The sequence below is a fragment of the Callorhinus ursinus genome, unplaced genomic scaffold (assembly GCF_003265705.2).
Source record: "Callorhinus ursinus isolate GAN/ISIS: 27379988/994484 unplaced genomic scaffold, GSC_fseal_2.0 scaffold12, whole genome shotgun sequence".
Taxonomy (NCBI): domain Eukaryota; kingdom Metazoa; phylum Chordata; class Mammalia; order Carnivora; family Otariidae; genus Callorhinus; species Callorhinus ursinus.
The window spans coordinates 54,360,066-54,382,206 of record NW_027397074.1 but is presented as its reverse complement, the minus strand read 5'-3'; the positions used below and the strand labels follow the sequence as shown (position 1 = coordinate 54,382,206).

Here is a 22,141-nt window from a genome sequence, read left to right as displayed (position 1 = left end):
CTCTATTTTACTTATTTATTTTTTTATTTATTTGAATAGAAATGGGGTAACATTACCTTGGATCTAAATGATGTCCACAGTATATATTGAATTGAATTAGTGGCTGATCAATAGCATTTGTGTTTGTTTTGAATTTGGGGACCCTGTATTTATAAATGAAAGTTCTTTGGGGAGTTTGAGGTCTCCTTTTCCTTTGTGGACCAGTGCAAATTCAAGTTTCATTTCTTGGGCCTTCTCTTGGTGTTTTGGATGATAGATTTATAAGAGCACAAAAAATTAAGCCTTCTACTAGGTGGTTAGCACGCAGGATGGTGTCCTTATATGATGTTAAATACTATGACACAACATGAAAAACAATACTCTTAGGTACAACCACACAAAACATGTTAGGTCATGTTCTTTTTTCCCATAGTGCATTCGTTTCTACTCTTTGGAGTACTAAGAATGATGTCACTGATACGGAAACCTGTTCTTTTTAAAAGTTAATTTTTTGTTTGCATATATATTTATGTTTTCTGCTTTTGCAGTTGCTGATTTGCCAATATTGCCAAAAGTGAAGCAAATGCTTATTGTCTTGGGCATGCTCCTAAATTACATCAGCAATTTTAACATCAAATGAAGGACCTAATATGTTGAGTTTACCTCTTAAGATGAAGAGTAACTAGAAGAGTGAGAAGTCCTTAGATATCAAATAATTTTCAGAATATTAAACTTCTTTTCTCTTGTAGTGAAAGATTTTTTTTGAGGCTGAATAGAAACGGACTTCCCAAAGCCCCAGATAAGCCAGAACGACATTGCTCTCTCTTTGTGGTAAGTGGATCTTGTTTCCTCTAGGAGGCGGATTCTTCTAATTGTACTTTATGTTTCTTAAGGGAAATAAATTATTGTGAGAGAACATAGTGACTTTGCTTAAACTTTGTAAATAACACACAAAGTACAGTAGGGCAGGGCTGTGGGCCTGGGTATTGAGGAGGGCACGTGTTGTGATGAGCACTGGGTGTTATACGCAACTAATGAATCGTTGAACACATCAAAAACTAATGATGTACTATCTGTTGGCTAATTGAACATAATAATAAAAAGCATAAAATAAAATAAAGTAAAAGTGCTCGATAAAAAACAAAACAAACAAAAACACCAAAGTACAGTAGTGCCCAGAATCCTAGACACACCTCTGTTCCTTTGGTGTATGTTAGAGACTGTTATACTCCACATGACGTATGGCAATTAGAATGTACTTAATAAATGTTTAAAGAATGAGTGAGAGATTAAAATAAGAATTTTTTTAAAGTATTATTTGACATCAGTAGACTTACACTGTAAACTTCTAGTGGTATTTTTATTTTATGTTTTTATTTAAATTCCAGTTAGTTAACACAGTGTAATATTAGTTTCAGGTATACAATATAGTGATTCAACACTTCCATACAACACCTGGTGCTCATCACAACAGGTGCCTCATTAATCCTCATCACTCATCCCCCCCCCCACCTCCCCTCTGGCAACCCTGTTTGTTCTCCGTAGTTAAGAGTCTGTTTCTTGGTCTCTCCCTCTCTCTTTTTCCCTTTGCTCATTTGTTTTGTTTCTTAAGTTCCACATATGAGTGAAATATGTGGTATTTGTCTTTCTCAGACTGACTTATTTTGCTTAGCATAATACTTTCTAGCCCCATCCCTGTTGTTGCAAATGGCAAGATTTCATTCTTCTTATGGCTGAACAATAATCCGTTGTGTGTGTGCGTGCGCGCGCGCGTGTGTGTATCACATCTTCTTTATTCATTCATCAGTTGTTGGACACTTGGGCTGTTTCCATAATTTGGCTATTGTAGAATGGGCTGTTTTGTTTTGTTTTTTTAAGCATTATTTGACATCCATAGACTAAGAGTATTAAGTTGACTGTGGTGGTATTTTTAGAACAGGATTTGAATTATGTGCTTCTGCTACAAAATTCCATTAAGAATGTCTACATTACCTTTGCCTTCTGTTATTTGTGGGAATAATGTGCTATGACCTTTCATACTTCTATATAAATTATGAGTTTTAAAATAATCCTTTTTTTTTTTCGGTAGGATTTGGGTAGCAGCGAGCTAAGAAGGGACATCTATATCACTGTGCACATTATCCGAATTGGTAAGTCCAACACTTGGCAGTGTGATATGTGCACAGCAGGGGGAAGAGGTGCTGAAAGGTCGCCGTGTTGGTGTGATTTCTTTGCTGTCTGGATCAGAAGGAAGGGAAAGCCAGTTTGGAGTCTAAGAATCACCGCATTGGGGAATTATTCCCTTGCCTCCCCAAACTCACAGATAGCCTCCTCATGCATCATAAATAGACTTTGTTTTCTTTCCATTTAAGTCATTAGGTAGTTTGTTGTGCTTTGTTTTGTTTTATTGGACTCCCTAAGCATATTTGATTCAAAATTTGGTATTTGTCTTTATAAATTCTAATTTCTGTTAACAGCATTAATTAAACTTCTTCTAGGATCTGGATTTCCTACAAGTTTATGAAAATTTTAATACTAATTGGCATTTTCCAAAGTGCAGAATGCTACAGAGCATGACTGCAAAAAGTGCTACAGGTAAAAGGTTCTGAAACCCTGACTGCTGTATACTTTTTCCACTTTTATAATATCATCAGCTCATTAAAGGGTCTCAGAAGTCCTCCGGGAAAATATTAAAATGCCTCTCTAACTTTGTTGGCCCTAGCTTTCTCCACATTTGATTTGACCATGGAAACATTTATATAATGTAACATTTATTAATACCTTGCAGAGCACGCTTTGGGTGTTCTACACCAAACTTGCACCACAGAGCCAGAATAAGTGCCCTTGTTTTTACTCATAAAATGCCTCTAAAAGCAGGTATTTTATGGCAGAGGAGCTAGGTACAATGAGGAATGGCATAGCCTACACATTTTTTCTATTAAAGCTAACCAGCTGATACTGGTAACTGGTTCCCACTTCTTCACTGACTGTGCTCCATTATTTGCTTGGGAATACTTCTGCAGGATAGTCATATATTGCCATGTAATCCTGCATCGTGATCTTTATTTTTATAGTCGTTTATCTTATGCATCTGTTAACTGCATTGTGCATTGGGAGAGACTATAAAACATGTTGCCATTCTAACGTAGATATTCTATTTTTTCTCATAATAATCAGTTCTGAAAACCCATTTTCACTGTATGCCAATTTTTGATTTGAGGGGCAGTTGAAATAAAAAAAAAGTGAACTGTTTTTTGTTTTAATTTTCTTTTTATGAGTGAGATATGGGAAAAAATTGAAAAGAATCTTTAAAAATATTGGAAAAGTTGGAATGCATGCTGCTGAGTATTTACGAGAGAAAGCTTTTGTGTTCCCAGGGTGGCAGGGATGCAGTTTGTTAGATAATTCTTTGTGTGTTCTTTTCATTCAAATTCATAATTTCGCCATTTGTTCATGTCAGATATGGTTTTCGATACCTTCATGTAAACATTGCATTTGAATATTATCTACAGCATCTAGAGAAAAACTCCTTTTGCTTTCAGAGATTTTTAGAAGGTATCTGCAGGTTTTGGATGGTAGAAACACATGCGGAAAGGGGCCTCCAGGCCCTGCTCGCCTGCGGCCTGGGGGGGCCCTAATGCTGAGGAAGCCACGTGAATGTTACCGGTCACGTGGCTATCTTTTGAATATGTGGTGTTGCATTAGTGGTTGCATTTTTTTTTCCCCTAAGATTGTTATGATCGTTAAGCCATCAGAATGAATGTTGAATTAGAAATTACCTGTTACCCCCTTTACCCCCTGAGCTTTGGTCAAATTAACCCTTCACTGAGATTACTGCAAAAGCTGTCTGATGGTCCGGTCCCATTTACTGGTTTGACATTTTGAGACTGAGAAGAAATTAGACTGAAGGTAAGAAACTCTTAAGAAAGGGCAAGGCTTCGTCTGCTGCAATGAAATTAAGGAGCAGAGGATTCTTGTCTACCAGGGACAGATACTTCTTACTTTTTCTAGAATGTCCCTTGTACCTGCTTTAGTAAGAAAAGGGCACGCCGACCGTCCCCGGCTGCGGAGAAGGGGAGCGATGGAACCTTGGCTCAGAATCTGAGCCCGGATCTTTGGTTAGAAGAGGCGGGGAAAAAAAGAGAAATAAATAGTTCCATATCCTCCTGGCCACCCTGCTAAAGGTTTTCCCACCTCTCTGTTTCTACTTCCCTATGCCTACGTTCCTTTCTGCTCAGAGAATTTTCCTAGAAATCTGACCAGAACTGTGAACTTTTATTAATTGTAGAGTTCGGAACGCCAGGACTGGCATCAAGGAGTCTTTTCAGCACAGGGCTTAGACCAAAGTTTTGGTATCCACAGTGTGGTGCCTGCAGAGCCGGGAAAGAAAACTAGAAATGAGGGTCTGAGGACAGGAGCGGTGTGGAGGCTCAGGAGTGATGGTGCCCAGCGGTCAGAGAGGGACCGAAACCTCCCTGCCGTCTTCAAGTTGCGAGGGAGCACTTCCTGCATCCCCCGTAAGGGGCTGCCCTCCCCAGTCACCTACAGTTTTTCCTTTCCTGCAGTTCTAGCCGAAGGGGGTCAAAAAAATCAGGGTGCTAGTCCTGCTCTGCCTAAACTTCTAGGAATTTAGAGCCAGAGGAGTCCGTGGAAATAATTGTGATGAGTTTTGCAGGGTTTTTGTGGTTGTTTTTTACTACTAAACTTCTTGCTTGATGTCAAATGACTTTGAAATACTCCACTCAGAGATCTTCTAGTCACTTTGTCGTCTTGCATTTACAAGGGAATGATTAAGCAAGAAACATAAATCGTGATGTTGGTAAGGATTGGAGGATATATTTCATCCTAATCCAATCTGTAATAATATTCAAAATAGAGATAACCTAGACTTTTTTTCTCCCATTTCACAATTGGTCAGAGTTGTAAATTTGTTTGTCAGTTTTGTGAGTAAAAGTATAATTGGTTGATAAATTCAAGTATGACATGATGAAGTGTTTGATTTGCCAGTGTAATTTATATTAAAACATGGGTTGAAATTTAGCCACATATTACAGCATCATGTCATGAAAACATGATTCTTTGAATTTTGCACATCTAAAAGGCAACTGGCATGTTTTTTTAGTTTTGAGTCTAACTGATAAAATAAGAAGTTTTCATGCTATTTGTAAGCATTTCCCTAAAAATGATGCATTGCCATGTTAGTTTTACTTTATTACTGATGAATGAAAGCCAAACTGAATATTGCCATCCCCCCCCCCCCTTTTTTAACCTCTTTAACATTGGATTTGGGAAGTGCTGGAGTCCTCTAGATGTGCTATGGGAGAATTTTGCTCAGATGGAAAACAACTTCTATATCTGTTGCCAAGCACCTGGAAACAGATTTGCATATTTTTTTCATTACTTTTCCTCACATTAACTTATATTTCAGCTTCAGTATTCTTTCTGCTTTCTGTCTTCAAATAATCCATTGGCAAATATAATAATAAATTAAAACAGTATCTCAATAATATACCTAAAAATATATAACAAATGAAACAAAACTGTGTCAAGAGTGAAAACCATCCTAGGAGATTTCAGCCATTGGCTGAATTATAATCAGCCTGAGCCCTGGGTCAGGAAAAGGGCCTGCATGCTCATTTGTTCATCTTTGCTTACTTGTTTTACCTTCAGGGGATCTCACACTGCTTCCTTTCAAAGGTGAAATATTTGAAATGGTTCTTTAAGTTTGGAAATTTTTTAAAAATAGAAAAATGAAATGGGCACCATTATTGAATTTATTGACCTGAACCTCCTGGGTTACCTTCATGAGTCCTTGGGGGAGGGTTCCCAAACATGGGATCAGCTCCAGTCTCCATGTTTTGTTGGTGACAGCTGGTGCCCAGAGTTTCATCGATGAGCCTGAGGTCACACAGCGAGGTGCTTGGAAAGGAGAGTCAAGAACTGAAGCAGCATCTTCTGGGCCCTTTTAATTGCGCAGTTACATTTGATAGTGCCTCTGTATCTGTTTAAGGTGCACCGGTCAAATGGCTGCATGGGCCATGTTTGCTTTTCACTTGAACAGGTCGAATGGGAGCAGGAGAGAAAAAGAATGCCTGTAGCGTCCAGTACCGGCGCCCCTTTGGCTGTGCAGTTCTTAGCATTGCCGACCTGCTGACAGGAGAGACAAAAGATGACCTCATCCTGAAGGTGTACATGTAAGAAGCATGCGCATGGAGGGGCTGGGGTGGGTGCGGAGGCACACGTACATCCCATGTGGTGAAGGCCGCTCCAAGGGGGTCATGGGAAAGCAGGGGGAGGGTTGAGTTTATGAGCCACCCTCAGAAACTCAATCTGAAAACTCACAGCAAGCGAGCCCACAAGTCACCATTCAGCAGTCAGAGGAACTGTGAAATCAAGAACCCAAGGATACAAACAGAGTAGTGTGGGGTGGACTGTCTCCTTCACAGAGTACCTCCTCTGAATTTAAAAACTGAACCTGTCCTTACCCTCAGAGAGTTAACTTGTTCTTGGAAAACGGACATAGTTTTTAACATAAACTAATTAGAATTAGGAAGAGAAAGCGCAGGTGGGTGATTTCCCTTCTATTTCCTGTATTAGGAGTTGGCTAGCTCTGCCCAACAGAGTACCAGGAAGAGGAGGGAGGCTTAAGCTTCGGGAGTTGGGATGGTCTCAGTTCTGGAGGCTGCAAGTCCTAGGTGAGGGTGGCAGCTCGGCTGATAGCTTCTGAGGGCTGGGAGGGACAGTCTGTCCCATGCCTCTCTCTCCTAGTTTCTGGTGGTTGCTGGCAATTTTTGGTGTTCTGTGACCCAGAGATGCATTGCCCAATCACTGCCTTCATCTCTGTGTCCGCGTTTCCCCCTGTTATAAGGGCATAGTTAGATTGGGTTGGGGCCCCACCCCAGTGACCTAATATTAACTTGTTTACCTCTGTAAAGGCCCTGTGTCCAAATAAGGTTACATTCTGAAGTACTAGGTCTTAGGACTTCAATATTCTCTTTTTAGGGGGAGACACAGTTCAACTCATAGCATTCTACTAAGAAAATCACTTAATGTACTCCAAATCCTAAGTTAGAGGGCACCTGAGTGGCTCAGGGGGTTAAGCATCTGCCTTCAGCTCAGGTCATGATCCCAGGGTCCAGGGATCAAGCCCCACATCGGGCTCCCTGCTGAGCAGGGAGTCTGCTTCTCTCTCTCCCTCTGCCTGCCGCCCCCCTGTCCCGCTTGTACTCTCTGTATAAATAAATAAAATCTTAAAAAAAAAAAATCCTAAGTTAGTTGACTTTTTGAATGCACATGGTTTCAGATCACCCCACCCTGAGCATCTCCCCACAGGTTTGGAAATTGAGAGTGGACATACAGTGATATCCTCACCGTCGGGTGAGGGGGAGTGGGTAGGGGGATGGGGTGGGGTTTCATCATTCCTGGTTTGAGGACTGTACTGCTGGCCACCTCCATGAGTGAGCTGGCTTTCGTTTCATTTCTGTCTGTGGAGTTGATATACCCAACATATGCCAATAGTTTTCCTATGTTAGGTTAATACAAATGGCCCACTGCCTGTAGGACATAGACTTCAAATTGTTTTTTGACCACTCCTGGAGGGTTTCATGGATTTATCCATCCTCCACCCAGTGCCCCCGGGACCTATGCCACACATTTGCTAATTAGTTGACAAAGATTTGTCTATAGCCCGTGGTTTAGGACCAGCAATCCTGTCTATTCTCTTTTAAGAGGGATATAATCGGTGACCTTGATTTTAAACTTGAAAACTTGGGGTGAAACTAGTGGGTAGTACAACTCACTGTTTTTATCATGTGGCAGCCCTCAATTTCCATGATAATCCTCTTTCCAAACTCTACTGGTGATCATAAAATATAATGTATTTGAAGTAATTCTGGGGAGAATTGGCCACCATTTACACTGTGCTTCCTATGTGCAAGGAACTGTGTTAAGCATTTTCCATGTATCATGTGACTTTATACTCGTGACATACCCATGAAGCAGATGCTGTTGGCTCTGATTTCCACGTAAGGGGACAGAGAGGCTAGATGATGCCCCCATTCGCCTGGCTAATTGGAACGGGAACCAGATTTGAAGTCAGGACTACCTGACTCCTAAACTTGAGCTGTCTCAGGTCCTATGCTTTCGGGTGTTATTTTGACACTGCTGTGTAGTAATGTGATAATGATGCTGTTGTGTGGCCTTGCTTTTTAAGAAAACTAGAATTCCTTATAAACAGTCTCATCATTTCTTAGGGTAGTCTTTCCACGTGTGGGTAACAAGCCCTATATTTATCTCACCATTGGGAAAACAGGACCGATGGTCACATGCGTCACCCTTGATTAGGTAGCCTACTGAAGAAGACCTAGGAATTCTAGCTCTGCCTATGGGAGATGCTCACTCTCATAAAAATAAATCATATTGCTCTTTGTGGTTGTTACTGTCTGTTTTTTATAAGCATCAAATAGGGTTTTAGATTATTCTTGCTGGAAAAGAGATGCCCTTAAAAATGCCAGCTCAGCAAATTTTGAATCTGTTTCAGGAAACATGCCAGCCAATCAAAACAGTCACTGTAGATTAAGAAGAAAGTGTGATTTTAGTAGAACATTTTAAAGAAGTGCCTGTTAGAAACAATTTGGAAGAAATTTCTATTTGTTAGTGTGACCGAATCCCTAACCCATCTGGGACTCAAATATGGAACAGTAACAAATACCTCATCTGAGCCTGGAAGCTATTTCAGTCACATACTTGAAGCTTTGATTTTACGTGGAGTTTTGGAGTTTTGTAGGTTAAAAGCATGAATTCTGGAGTCACTGCACTAATAGGAAGCAAGCCATCTCTCTTCCTTCCCCACTGAGCTGAAATAAGAAAACTAGAGGCAGAATATACTAAATTACAATTTAATGTCCTGCAGCTGGACAGGTGGGATCGTTTCATTTCATCTTAATTTCTCCGCCTTCTAAGATTCAGTGCTGTGTCTGGTACCCTACTGTTAAGTTGGCTCAAAAATGACCTCCATCATGTTCATCCTGGAAAAGCATATGGTGATGAAATAAACATGTAATCGAATTGTGAACCATCAGCTACAGACGAGATCACAAGGAAAAGGAATCTACTATGGAACATTTTGATTGATAGTGTATAGAATCTTGATATTCAGGATCCTTGGAAGGGAGCATTTGGGGCTAATAAAAGTTAGTAGTGATTTACAAACATACTCAGGTGAGGGAGGCAGCCCCCTCCACCCTCCCCACCCCCCGCCTAACCAGGGCAGTCACGGCAGTAAGGAAGGATGACCAACCTCAATATTTAGGAGCCATCAGGAGTTGCCAGACAAAGAGACATCCATCCATTCATTAATGCATCGCATGCTTTTAAGCACCCACAGTGTTCAAAATCCCAGGGGGGACACATATCACTAGGTCCTGGATCCATTCCTCAAGAACCTTAAAAGTTTCCTAGGTGAACTACAGCATGTGAACAAAGATGACATGAGCTAGCAAGTGACAAGAGCTAAAGGAACAAGGTACAGATGGCTATGAGAGTAAGAAGATGGAAAAATGCCTCTGAGGCCAGAAGCGGAAAAGCTGGGGAACTTTGATTATCCTTCAGGGCAAGGGTAATTTTTAATGACCCCCTTGTAAGTTGTGTTAACCTCAGTTACATTTTGCTTGTTTTGCTGCATTTCGATGCTAACCAAACTTGGTCATACTATAGTAGGTAGAGACCCATGATGAGAACTAAATTCATGGAGCATTGAGTATATGCCAGGCATTATCCTAGGCCCAAGCTTATTATTTAATTGTAGTATATTACCCCCCTTTTCACAGATGAATAAATCTAGGCACAGGGAGCGTGAATACCTTGCCCAAAGAACGTAACTCAGTTAATAGGGTTTTAGTCTGCCCTGCCTTCTGCTGTGTGCATTGTTCTCTGAGGTTTGGAGGTGAGGGGAACTCTCATAAATTGTGGGTTCATCACAGCCACTTCTGGCATGACGTAGGTGGTCATGCATTTACGAGATACAGGCATCCTGCTCATCACGGGGGCAGTTATCCCAAACTGACCAGTTTGGGGGAGTTCCCAAGGAGATTTAAGGAAGTTCAGTATGGTGGTTATTCCAGAAAGAGCAGGTGTGCTATTAAGGTCATTGTTTGATCTCATCCATTATCAAAGCTTAACAGAGTGTTGATGTTTTCATAGGTGTAACACAGAGAGTGAGTGGTACCAAATCCATGAGAACATCATCAAGAAGCTGAATGCACGTTACAATTTGACGGGCTCCAACGCAGGTGAGTATGTGGGACTGGCTGACTCTCCTTCTATTTTTCATTTCAGGCCTTTTATTTTACATATCTGTGTAAGAAGGAGATGAACTGCCCTTTGTTTTTCTCTGCATTTGCTTCATAACTTTAAATATGTGCAGCGAACAATCTGGTACGTCTCCCTGTGTTATGACAGGCTTGTAGTCATAACTCTCTTTAAAAAATGTCTTCTGTTCCGGTTTGAAACAAGGCAGAGTATCTGAATTTGTTCAATAATACCAAGTCGTGAGGCGTCTAAATTGTTTCCAGTTACTAAAACCCAAATAACAAATATGTTTGGGTTCCTGACTGTTGTGTGGAGTAGGTTTGATGGACGGAAATCCGTCAGTGAGGTCCAAGAAAAACATGCTTCACTGCCTATAGCTGGGAGCAGCGCTGTGTACTGGGAACATACATACAGGTTCATGTGTTGAAATTGGCTAGGAAGATGAATGATGTTGACTGCAGTTTTGCATACAGAAAAATGTAGGCACACTTGTTAAGGGAACTGAAATATATAGCATCATATGATACGTGGTACATATTCTTAACCTGGTAACTTCATAGATACTGCATTATATAGCATGTATAGTGACATCTTTGAGTTTGATCAGTGGACAATACTGGGTGACTATTCTTTGCTCCCTGTCCCCCCTTCAAACCCATATTGAAGCAAAATAAACTATGTAGCTGTGTGGTTTCATTGACATTAAAAAACAATGCAAATTTTAATCTATTTGAACTGAATGCGTTGTTTTTTAAGAGTAATTTTTAAAGTAACTTGAGTGTAGATATTTATGTTCTAGTCCAACCTGCCTGGTAATCTAGCAGAACAAGAATCTAAACTCAAATGATCTTCTTTTCAGAACTGTGCCCATCTTACTAGGCCAAACTGACCCACAAAGAAAAAGTAACTGCAGACAGAAACTTTTGTGGTTCACTGAGAGCCCTAAGCATCCACAAGTCACACATGTGGCAGCATTCAGGTTGTAATGAGTGGTGAGGTCAGTTTCTCCTCCTTTTCCCAAGAGCTGGGGAGGAAACTTGGGTTTAAATAATCCACACGAAGTCCTCCAGCTGCCACTAAATAAACAAGAGACTTGGAGCAGTTGAGGGCAGAGTCCCTAAAGGATCGGGAAGAGGTGGTAGTAGTAGAATACAACGTGAAGTGATAAAATACTTTATTTTCTTAAAAAGATTTTATTTATTTGAGAGAGAGAGAGAGCACAAGCAGGGGGAGCATCAGGCAGAGGCAGAGAGAGAAGCAGGCTCCCCGCTGAGCCACCCAGGTGTCCCAGAAGTGATAAGATACTTTAGAAACTGGGATATGGACTTGTCTTCACTTTTTTTGTGGAAGAATGAAAATAGCACTGGTGTATGGACCAAAGGATTTAATTTAAACATGCCCTCGGTAAGATGGCAGAGATACCACTTTTTTAACACTAATCTTGCCATATTCGTTGGTAGACTTCTAGCTAAATCCTGGTTAGTTTTGTTCTAAACCTTTCAGGGCTTCATGATACCATGGACTATTTTTTATCATTAATTACCCTCTAACCCTGTGCTGTCCAGTTCGTCGGGCACTAGCCACATGTGGCTATTGAGCACCAGATAGGAGGTTCACAGCACTGGAATCGAGGTGTGCTATAATTATAAAATTATAATTCAAAAACTTGGTACTTTAAAAAAAAAGTAAAATATCCCATTAATTTTATATTGATTACATGTTGAAAGACAACATTGTGGAGATAATGGATCAAATAAAATATGTTACTAAAATTAATTTTATTTCTTTTTACTTTTTTAGCATGACTACTAGAAAATTTTTAATTTCTTTGGGAGCTCCAATTGTATTTCTATTAGATAGTGCTGCCCTGGACTTGATTTAAAGGTTTTTTTCAGGGGCGCCTAGGTGGTTCAGTCAGTTAGGCATCCAACTCTTGATTTCATCTTAGGTCATGATCTTAAGATCATGAGATCGAACCGCACGTTGAGCTCCTTGCTCAACGCGGAGAGTCTGCTTGAGATTCTCTCTCCCCCTGCACCTTCCCCCCTCACGTGCTGACTCATGCGCGCGTGCTCTCTCTCTCTCTCTAATAAATAAATAAATCTTTAAGAAAAAAAAATAAAAGTTTTTTTCAATTCTTTTCATGCCTCTCCCCAGGAGTCCCACTACTCCTAATTTGCCTCCTATGTGAATAAACAAATGTAAAACTAACCCTGACCTTGTGATTTTTCTCATGCATTGCCTTCTCTCCTTATCATCACAGATGCAGTCTTGACTAAGCAGCATGTGTTTGCCTGCTCCAATCGATTTTTTTCCCCAACTCCTTATTGCCTCCAAAGCCTTTCCTCTTTCCATTATTCCTCTTGCAGAACAAAATTCCTCTGTTCTTGGATTGTTTGAATATATCATTGTCCAGACTCTGATGTGATTCCCAGTTGCCTCTTGAATCATGGTGAAGGTCTCAGTGATAGGCTGTGATGTATACCTCCAGATAGATTCCTAACATAACGGATTCTATATCCTGTGAGGTCAAGGTTCCAGTAAAGCCAAAGTACACATTTCTTTCTGCTTATAGATGAGAGTCATCTTAGAGAGATTATAGTCTCTAAGAGCTTTGCCTGTGGAAATAGGATGTCCTAGGTTGGAATCAAAGTTTTACTGGGATAACAGTAATATCATCTTCTAAGTGTTATTGGGGGGGGAAAGCATACACAAAGTGTGTAGTACAGTGCTTGATACGGATGAATATCTATTCCTTGTTAGCTGTTATCGTTTACTCTCTTTGGAGCCATCATCTAGAATATTCTACCCCTTTCTTAAGTCAGTTTCATTTTCTGAGAGCGGGTCCTGATTTGATATCCTTAATGAAGACTTTGAGAATGACACAGTTGGATTATTGATAGGTTAGATCATTGAACTGGGCCTTCCTACTTCGTGTCTTCCATCTTGTCTCTCCTGATTTGATTGCTAATATCTCTTCCTAGGTCTTTTCAATTTAATTGTTGTCCTTGTGATTACACAGATTAACTCCAGGAAGGAAGGGCAGCACATTCTATTTCCTTAGGAAGTTCTAGGTGCTTATAGACATGCTCCCCATATTCCATGTGCTTTGTCAGTTTTATTGACCTATGGACTGCTTATTCTTGCTAGAACGCTGAATGAGACTACCAGTAAGTGACATCTAAACCACCTTATTCCCTGAGTGCTCCCTGGTCTGTTTACAACCATCATACTGAAATGAAAAACTACTTGCTGCATCTTTGGAAAGAGTGAAAGGAGCCATTGTACTGTAGAGCCCTGCATGAAAGATTTCACCTTTGGCAGAATCCTTCCTCCATTTTGCTGCCTACTGCAATACTTTGATTCCTAGGCAGCCAGCTTATATGTTCTTTATACTTGGCTTCTGCTGCAGAGCCCTGTCTGTTTTCCTGTTCTTATGACCACCCCTCTCCATACTTCTCCATTTCAGCCTGAGCCCCAGCCAGCTGCCCGCCGCCAGCATCTATCTGCCTTCCCTTCTGGTTTTTCCACTGAAGTTTCTACCCGTCAGTCTTGGTGGATCATTGTTCTGTCACCTTGATCTATTCTCCTTCTTGTAGAAGGGCACTTGTAAGAACAGAAGAGAGATAGTCAGGAGCTATTTGGCTTTATTATTGGGAGGGAGGCCCTCTAATGCCTTACTTAAAAATAGTGGGGGAAGCGGGGTACCTAGCTGGCTTAGAAGAGCATGCAACTCTTGATCTCGGGCTCATGAGTTGGAGCCCCACTTTGGGTATAGAGGTTACTTAAAACCCTTAAAAACAAAATAGTGGGGAAAGGAATGGTACACAAAATTGAAGTTGGAAATTGGGGTGCCTGATGTTCAAACTATCACAGTGGTTAGATCTGTTGACTTCCATTGTTTTCTCCTTGAACCATGGGATTGTTGATTAAATGGAAGCAGTGCAGTTGGGTGTTTTCAAGAGAACTGAGTTCATTCAACAAAGTACTTTTTTTCCTGCTTTCCTCCCACTATTCCTTGGTCACTGATACTAAAAAAAGAAAAAAAAGAATAAGTTTGAATTAGTTTGGGGAACAAATTCTACCAGCTAATTTCCAGGTCCTTTATGCTTCATTGATGTCTTCCTATCTCTTGGAGTTGTAATTTTGTCTGTTTAATAGATAAGGGATTTGTCTAGTTAACTGGGTTTTTTTCCCGCCTCTAACCTAAAACTTATATTGCAAAGGTACATTAACCACTACCTTCGAGTTTAGAAACTGGGAGAAAATTGCAAGTGATCCATTTAGCTTTTAAAGATGAAAAAAATAATAATTGAATTAACATATCTCTCTGGTCAGATTTAGCTAGGTTGAGTAATTCGAAATTTCCACAGTTGTGCTCTGTGGGAATTTTAAAATCTAAAAGTAATATTGTAAGAATTTGAAATTCTAAAAATATTCATGACATGAGCCTGGCTTAGTTTTGTTGAGCAAATGGTTATTATAAATGTCACCTCCAATAGACATTAACAGTTGAATGCTAGGAATGTGAACTAAGACTGAGCCAGTGTGATTTACTGAAGCAAATTCACTTCTATGACTTTAAGTAAATTGTGTAAAAATCATTGGCTCTGGTTCAGTATGTCCTGAGAGAAGCTTCAAAATCTTTTCATATTATCTGTGTATTTATGAAATCCTATTTCCTGCAGTTTGCACATGTAGTTTACAGCTAGAAGAAATCATATTGACTAATCAGGTCAATTTCTGCAATCTTTTTTTGCCTTCGCAAGGTGAGCGTACACGGTTGCATTCCTACCAACCGTACGTTTTAACCCCCGCAGAAAATTCAAAGGAATTACCTAGATGAGGAGCCCATGGATGCAGAGAGAGCAGTTTAACTCCATATAGGAAGTGAACAGTGTTCTTTCTTTGGCTGAGGTGAAAGGAGGCTTTTGATGGTTAGATTGCATTTTGGGGTTGGACATCCTACCCTTACAGTGCAATGCAGTCATTTAATTCAGTACTATTGAACTGCTAGAATTCTTGAGGATTGTATCAATGCTCCTGATTTTTGAACATTGCATTTAGAAACTTTGCTTTCTAATATTGTTAAAAGAAGCTGGTACTTATTGGCACCATCTCTTGGCTAGAAAGGTAGGATGTGACCTTTTTGCTCACTTTTGAAATTCCCTAACTATTAAAGCATGCTGTCTTTTTTATTCTTTTAAAGCTTTTTGTTTTCAACCAAATTTACTTCCAGAAAAGTTGCACGGGTAGTACACAGAATTCCTAATTTCTCAGAGGTTAACATTTTACTACGTTTGCTTTATTCTTCTCTCCATACTCGCTTGTGCTCTCTCTCTCTATAATCATTTATAGCATTACTGAATTGGTGTAATTCTTAAGGTTGCTTCAGTGCTCCTAATGTTTATATATATGTGTGTGTGTGTATATATACAGTGTACATAAAATACACACACACACACAAATATATATACATACATCACACACACAACACATACATTTTTCCCCCTGAGCTGTTTGAGAATGAATTGCAGGCATGATTCCTCTCTGCCTCTGCTTACTTCAGAACATGACAACATAACCAAAGTACAATGATCAAAATAGGACATTAACATTGATGTAATGCTCGTATCTATAGATCTTACTCATATTTCAACAGGTTTCTCGATGTGCTTTATAACAAAAGAAACCCAGGCTATATCACATGCAGTTGTAATGTCTTCTCATTTTCCTTTAATCTAAACCATTCTCTTTTAATGACAGTGAGGAAAAAAGAATTTCAAATATAGTGTTAAACTATGCTTTAAGGTATTTTTAAAGCTTCATGCAGTATCAAAAAAAAACAAATTATAAACTAATGGAAGTAACGATTAGAGCTTGATTTTTGTTCTCCAAATTACTTATATTTTGCTAATTTAGACATAATCATTAGCAGTACTGTTTGGAAGATTTGGTATATAGAAAAAATTTGCAGGTTATAAAAGCAAGTATTTGAATAAATTAAAATAATTGGATGTTAAGTTATACTCATATATGGTATGTTCTCTGTACATTTTTTTTAAGATTTTATTTATTTATTTGACAGAGAGAGACAACAGTGAGAGAAGGAACACAAGCAGGGGGAGTGGGAGAGGGAGAAGCAGGCTTCCTGCTGAGCAGGGAGCCCGATGTGGGGCTTGATCCCAGGACCCTGGGATCATGACCTGAGCCGAAGGCAGACGCTTAACGACTGAGCCACCCAGGCGCCCCTCTCTGTACATTTTTAAAAAATAGTTTTCAGCCAGTGGCTTACTATGTGCTTTGTGTTTTGAAAAAATTACAAATTAATAATAATGACTATTATTATATACCAGTAAAAAACAAACACCTTTTTAACCTTGACAGAATCCTTACGTAAACCATTGAAATGCCGATATCCAAAATCATAATAAGGACATTTTAAGATGAAAATTCGCCTCTGTTAAGGAGGAAATGTGAATTTCCTCTGAATGGTCTCATCTACTCCTACAATTACAGCTTCTGCTGCATGCCAGTGGGCCCCTCTCCATCCCTCATTCCTGGTCAGTAAATTTCTTTTCTGGTTACAACTCACTGAAAGTAAACAGTTTCAGATGTCTCTTCTGTCTTTTAGTTTGATGTTCCATAACTTAGGTATTCCTTCAATCTTATTTTTGCTGTAACTCTTAGCCATCGGCTAACCACTTCTTTAAAGAAAGCATTAAAGTCTTCCCAAAACTTTGAAATAGCAGATCTGTGGACTAGAAGTTATAATTACAAGAGTATTTGTGCATACTTATCATACCTTTTACATGATAGACCATAGGCATCCCAATCGATAGGGTTACCTATTCAGAAATCTCAGGAAAATGATCTTCAGAAGATGAGTATAGAGTCAGACCCTTTGATTATCCTCAGTGGTGTCAAAATCACATCCTCTACTAGTTAAGGTGATTTAAAGAAACAGTCAGGAATAGGCACATTCACAAACTGAATAATACTGTTTGAAAGTCAGAAATAGAGGTGTGACTATTAAGAAACGAGAGTGACTTTCTTTTACTTTATCTTTTTTTTTTTTTTCTGTAAGTTGGCTTTGAAAGTATATCTGAAAGAAGAGCTACATCCCCAAATTTGAGCATTGGCAACATTAATAATATACTGTCTAGATTTTCAAGATGGAGACAGTGTTAAAGAACAGTTGTTGTTTGGGTAATCTGGTCCTGTTGGACAGATATTTAAGCAACTAGGCCCCTCCATCATGTAATTAACCATTCAGGAGGTTTCTAGTGCTGTCACAGCTCCCATTTTAGTTCTTTATCTAATCTGGCTCATTTTGACGCTCTAGTATCTTCCTAGTGCTTCTGACTTTTGCTTCATTGACTCATTTTCCAACAGTGCTCTCTCACTTGACAGTGCTCCTGCTAGACATTTGGCTTCCTTTCTTTCCTCCTCTTTGAGATCCTGTCTCTGACATCTCTTTGTAAATACCTCCCATAATCCCACCAGGGTTTTACTACTTGATGCAGCCAGGATCTACCCCTGAGAGTTCTCTCTGGCTTGGAGTTGGACCCATATTAGATAAATGCTTCTAGTGTATTTATTTTAAAAGCACATTTTACTGAAGATGATTTTATGAAAGAATCTAATAATACCATCTTTTGCAAGTTTTGCTGCTACCTCATGATGTTAGTGATTTTGTACTTCAAGTTTAGAAGTCCTAGCAATTATGTTTTACCCTTAGCCCCTACCTCCCAAACACAAAGTATTCAAATACTATCGAGAAATAGTTTTTAGGGGCGCCTGGGTGGCTCAGTCAGTTAAGCGTCCAACTGTTGGTTTTTGGCTCAGGTCACGATCATGAGATTTAGCCCCATGTCAGTCTCTGTACTCAGCAGGGATTCTGCTTGAAGATTCTATCCCTCTGCCCCTCCCCCACCTGCTCTCTCTCTTTCTCTCTCTAAAATAAATAAATCTTTAAAAAAAGAAAGAAATAGTGTTTTTAGAGTTTTACTGCAGAAGAGCAGCCTGAGGAGCTGCATAGATGCACTCCAAACTGAAAGCTATAACTGGTAACGATCGTATATTTATATAAGATCTGAACATTTTTCTAAGAGCATACAGTATATAAAGAGATACTTATTCAGGAGTCAGACTAAATCTTGATAAGAGTAGAGAGAGCTGGTGACAGCTGTGCCACAACCCACTTGCTCCTTCTCACCTGCCCCTGCTCAGTATGATGGATGTTCTACTCCAGGCACATGTGACCAAGAAGATGAGACTCCTTCCCTGAGCTCTCAGTCATGGGATACCATGTCTGATTTAAGAAGTAAAGACTCCCAGCATTTTTCATCTCCCTTAGCTCTGAGTTGCAGAGGCTACATTTCTGGCAAAAGTGGCTGAGAGGTAGGGGGGTCTCCCTTCTTCTACCCTACCCACACTCATAGGACCGTGGCTCTTCCTGAGATGCAGCAGGCCAAGAATATTGGAGCATCAATTGCGCTTGCCCCAGCTTGCTCATTGGATGGAGGTGCCACACAAAGAGAAGCAATTGAAAAAACCAGAGATTACTGCCCCAGCCTGGTACCTTGCCCATGAGGCAGACGTGTCACTCTAAAAGAATGGACCACTGTACCCACCTCCAACTCTGGAGTAATGGATCAAAGATACGTCCCGGGGAGGGGGGGGAAGAGGCAGTTCATAAGGAGAGAAGATTCAAAAGCTGTCCTGAAAGGAAATGACTTTATTCAAAACAGAGTATGGGGAAATTTAAGCCTGTGGGAATTCTTGAAAGTGGAGACTTTGGAAAAGTGCCTTTTTTTTGTTTGTTTGGTTTGGTTTGGTTTTTTTTTTTTTTAAGAATGAGGAAAAATGAACAGAACCTCAGAAAAATACACCATCAAGTGCACCAACATATACAAAATGGGAGTACCAGAAGGAGAGGAGAGAAAGAAAAGAGTAGGAAAAATATTTGGAGACATACTGGCAGAAAACTTCCCAAATTTGATGGAAAACATTAATCTGCACATCCAAGGAGCCCAGCGACATCAAGTATGATAAGCAGGAAGAGATCCACACCCAAACACATCATAGTAAAAATGCTGAAAGACACAGAATTTTTGAAAGCAGCAAGAGAAAAATTGCTCATCATACACAGGGGAACCCCCGGGAAATAAATACCTGACTTCTCATAAAATAGAGTGGAGGTCAGAAGGCAGTGATGACATAATCAAGGCGCTGAACGTTTTAAAAAACAAAAAACAAACAAAAAAGCCCCACCAAAGTGTCAATCAAGAATCTTCGATCCAGCAAAAAAAAAAAACAACAAAAAACTCTCTTTCAAAATTCTAGGCAAAATAAAGAAAAGCAAAAAACAAAGAATTTTTTGCACACAAATCTGCTTTGCAAGAAGTGCTAAAGTTCTTGGGCACCTGGGTGGCGCAGTTGGTTAAGCGACTGCCTTCGACTCAGGTCATGATCCTGGAGTCCGGGGATCGAGTCCCACATCGGGCTCCCTGCTCAGCGAAGAGTCTGCTTCTCCCTCTGACCCTTTTCCCTCTCATGCTCTCTATCTCTCATTCTCTGTCTCTCTCAAATAAATAAATAAAATCTTTGGAAAAAAAAAAAAAGAAGTACTAAAGTTCTTCAGGCTGAAAGCAAGTGACCCAGACCATAATCTAAATCCTCATGAAAAATAACACCGCTAGGGGCGCCTGGGTGGCTCAGTCTTTAAGCGTCTGCCTTCGGTTCAGGTCATGATCCCAGGGTCCTGGGATCGAGTCCCACAGCTGGCTCTCTGCCTCGCAGGGAGCCTGCTTCTCCTTCTGCCTGCCACTCCCCCTGCTTGTGCTCTCTCTCTCTGTCTCTCTCTCGCCCTCTAACGAATAAATAAAATCTTCTAAAACATAACACCATTAAAGGTCAATTATACACCTATAAAAGGCTGTATAGATGGCTGTTTCTTCTCCTTTGTTTTCTTAACTAATCTCAACTCTACACAGCCACATTTTCTGCAGTTTCTCAGGTCAGACACTCAGGAGACTTCCATGATTCCTTGTTTTCTTTCACTCCCCCACATCGAATATTCCATAAAGACATGACTTCTTGTATGCCAATATGTAGCTTTTTTACCACTTTTCCCCATCTCTGTTGTAACCATATCAGCATGGCCTCCATTATTTCCTGCTTTGTATCTCTAGTATCCTTTAATTGTGCTCATCAGTTCCACTCTATCTACCCAGTCCCATTTGCCAGATAACACTAAGAAGACTTTTGTAAAACACAAATTGGATTGTGGTTCCTTTATTTAAAATTCTCCTTTGACTTACTGTTGTGTTTAGGATAAGAGTAATTAATTATGGCCTCCATGAGTCCTGTTTATTTTTCTGGCTTCCCCTGTACAATTAGGAATTTTCCCATCTTCCCATATGTCTGTTTGTGCACATTGCCTACTTGTATTTATCACTTATATTTGTCATTTTTTAATTTTTGCATTGCTCTACATTCACAGCTACATGTTATTTGGTTCATTGGTGGCAAAAAGGCTGATCTAGTCTAAAATTAATTTTGCCTGCTACTTATAAATCATGCTGTGCTTGGCATTTTTTATATAAAAGTGCAGAACTTCATGAATTTATAAGGAGCCATCTTATGGAGTGAGTTAACTTCAATTCCTATGAAATGGGAGCTACCAAATAATCAACCATGTTTGATTTAACAGATACGAAGCCTTTCTTTCCTGTACCTCTGCTCTGTAGGCGGAGCTTCATCGTGAAAAATACATTATTTTGTGACAGTCTCAAGATTAATCAATGTCTATGCTTTGTTTAAAATTAGATATCAAATCATTGTAATTGGCTCTTAAACATCAAGGCAGATAAAAACATTCAGTTTAATGATTGTTTCTTTTAAAAAGAGGAACAGTTCTCCCTTAGCAGTTTCATTTTTGGTACTTAGATTAAGGACTGAGAAAAAGTGATTGTAAAACATGATTGATATATTTTGTGAAATTAAAAATCTAACCTAATTCTTCAGCTTATTGGTTGTCATAAATGCCTATTTTTTCCAAAAAAAAAAAAACTTCCCTGAACTTTCAAATTCCCTCAGTGTAAAAATAAAATTGTATTTTTTTAAATTAAACACTTTTGAGTATAGTTGATATACCACGTTATATTAGTTTCAGGTGTACAACACATAAAATTTTAGTTAGAAGTCCCAGCCCCAGAGATAGCAGGTAAGGTGAGGACAGAGAAGTCGGCTGACAAGGAAAGGAATAGAAACAAAAATACTGCTCTGAGAACATACCCTGTGTCATAAATGACCATTCCTGAAAGGACAGGGCTAATTCTCAGTTAATTGGAATGGGTAACTGTTTGATTAGTCTCTCCTTAGTAGTGATGAGTAGTTTCCTCATCTTAATGCATTATTTCTTGTTGTTCTGGTGACTGTTGTGCCCAACCTGTTGGTTTTTGTCATGGTAATTAAGGGCCACAATAAAAATAGGATCAGGAGTTTCCTTGATTGAAAAATAAGTAGTATTGCAATGGCTCTTTGTGGTTTAGTGCCTGTGGACTCACACTATATCATGTTTTTTCTTTCTTTTATTGAAAGTACACCACTCTTGGGGCGCCTGGGTGGCTCAGTCGTTAAGCGTCTGCCTTCAGCTCAGGTCATGGTCCCAGGGCTCCCTGCTCCGCGGGAAGCCTGCTTCTCCCTCTCACACTCCCCCTGCTTGTGTTCTGTCTCTCACTGTGTTTCTCTCTGTCAAATAAATAAATAAAATCTTAAAAAAAAAAAAAAGAAAAAGTACACCACTCTTGAATGTTGCATGTTGAGTGTTGAGGGAGGTTTTTTTTTT

At 39.7% G+C, this 22,141-nt stretch overlaps 1 protein-coding gene across 1 annotated transcript in view; it reads left to right on the top strand.

Moving 5' to 3' along the window:
* The window catches only part of DOCK4 (dedicator of cytokinesis 4), a 422,501-nt gene that overhangs the window by 228,168 nt on the left and 172,192 nt on the right, over positions 1-22,141 (top strand). Inside the window, exons 10-13 of the mRNA XM_073899086.1 lie at positions 729-810; positions 2,069-2,129; positions 6,041-6,173; positions 10,180-10,268. Coding sequence (XP_073755187.1) covers positions 729-810; positions 2,069-2,129; positions 6,041-6,173; positions 10,180-10,268 — 365 coding nt within the window. The remainder of the gene's footprint in view (positions 1-728; positions 811-2,068; positions 2,130-6,040; positions 6,174-10,179; positions 10,269-22,141) is intronic.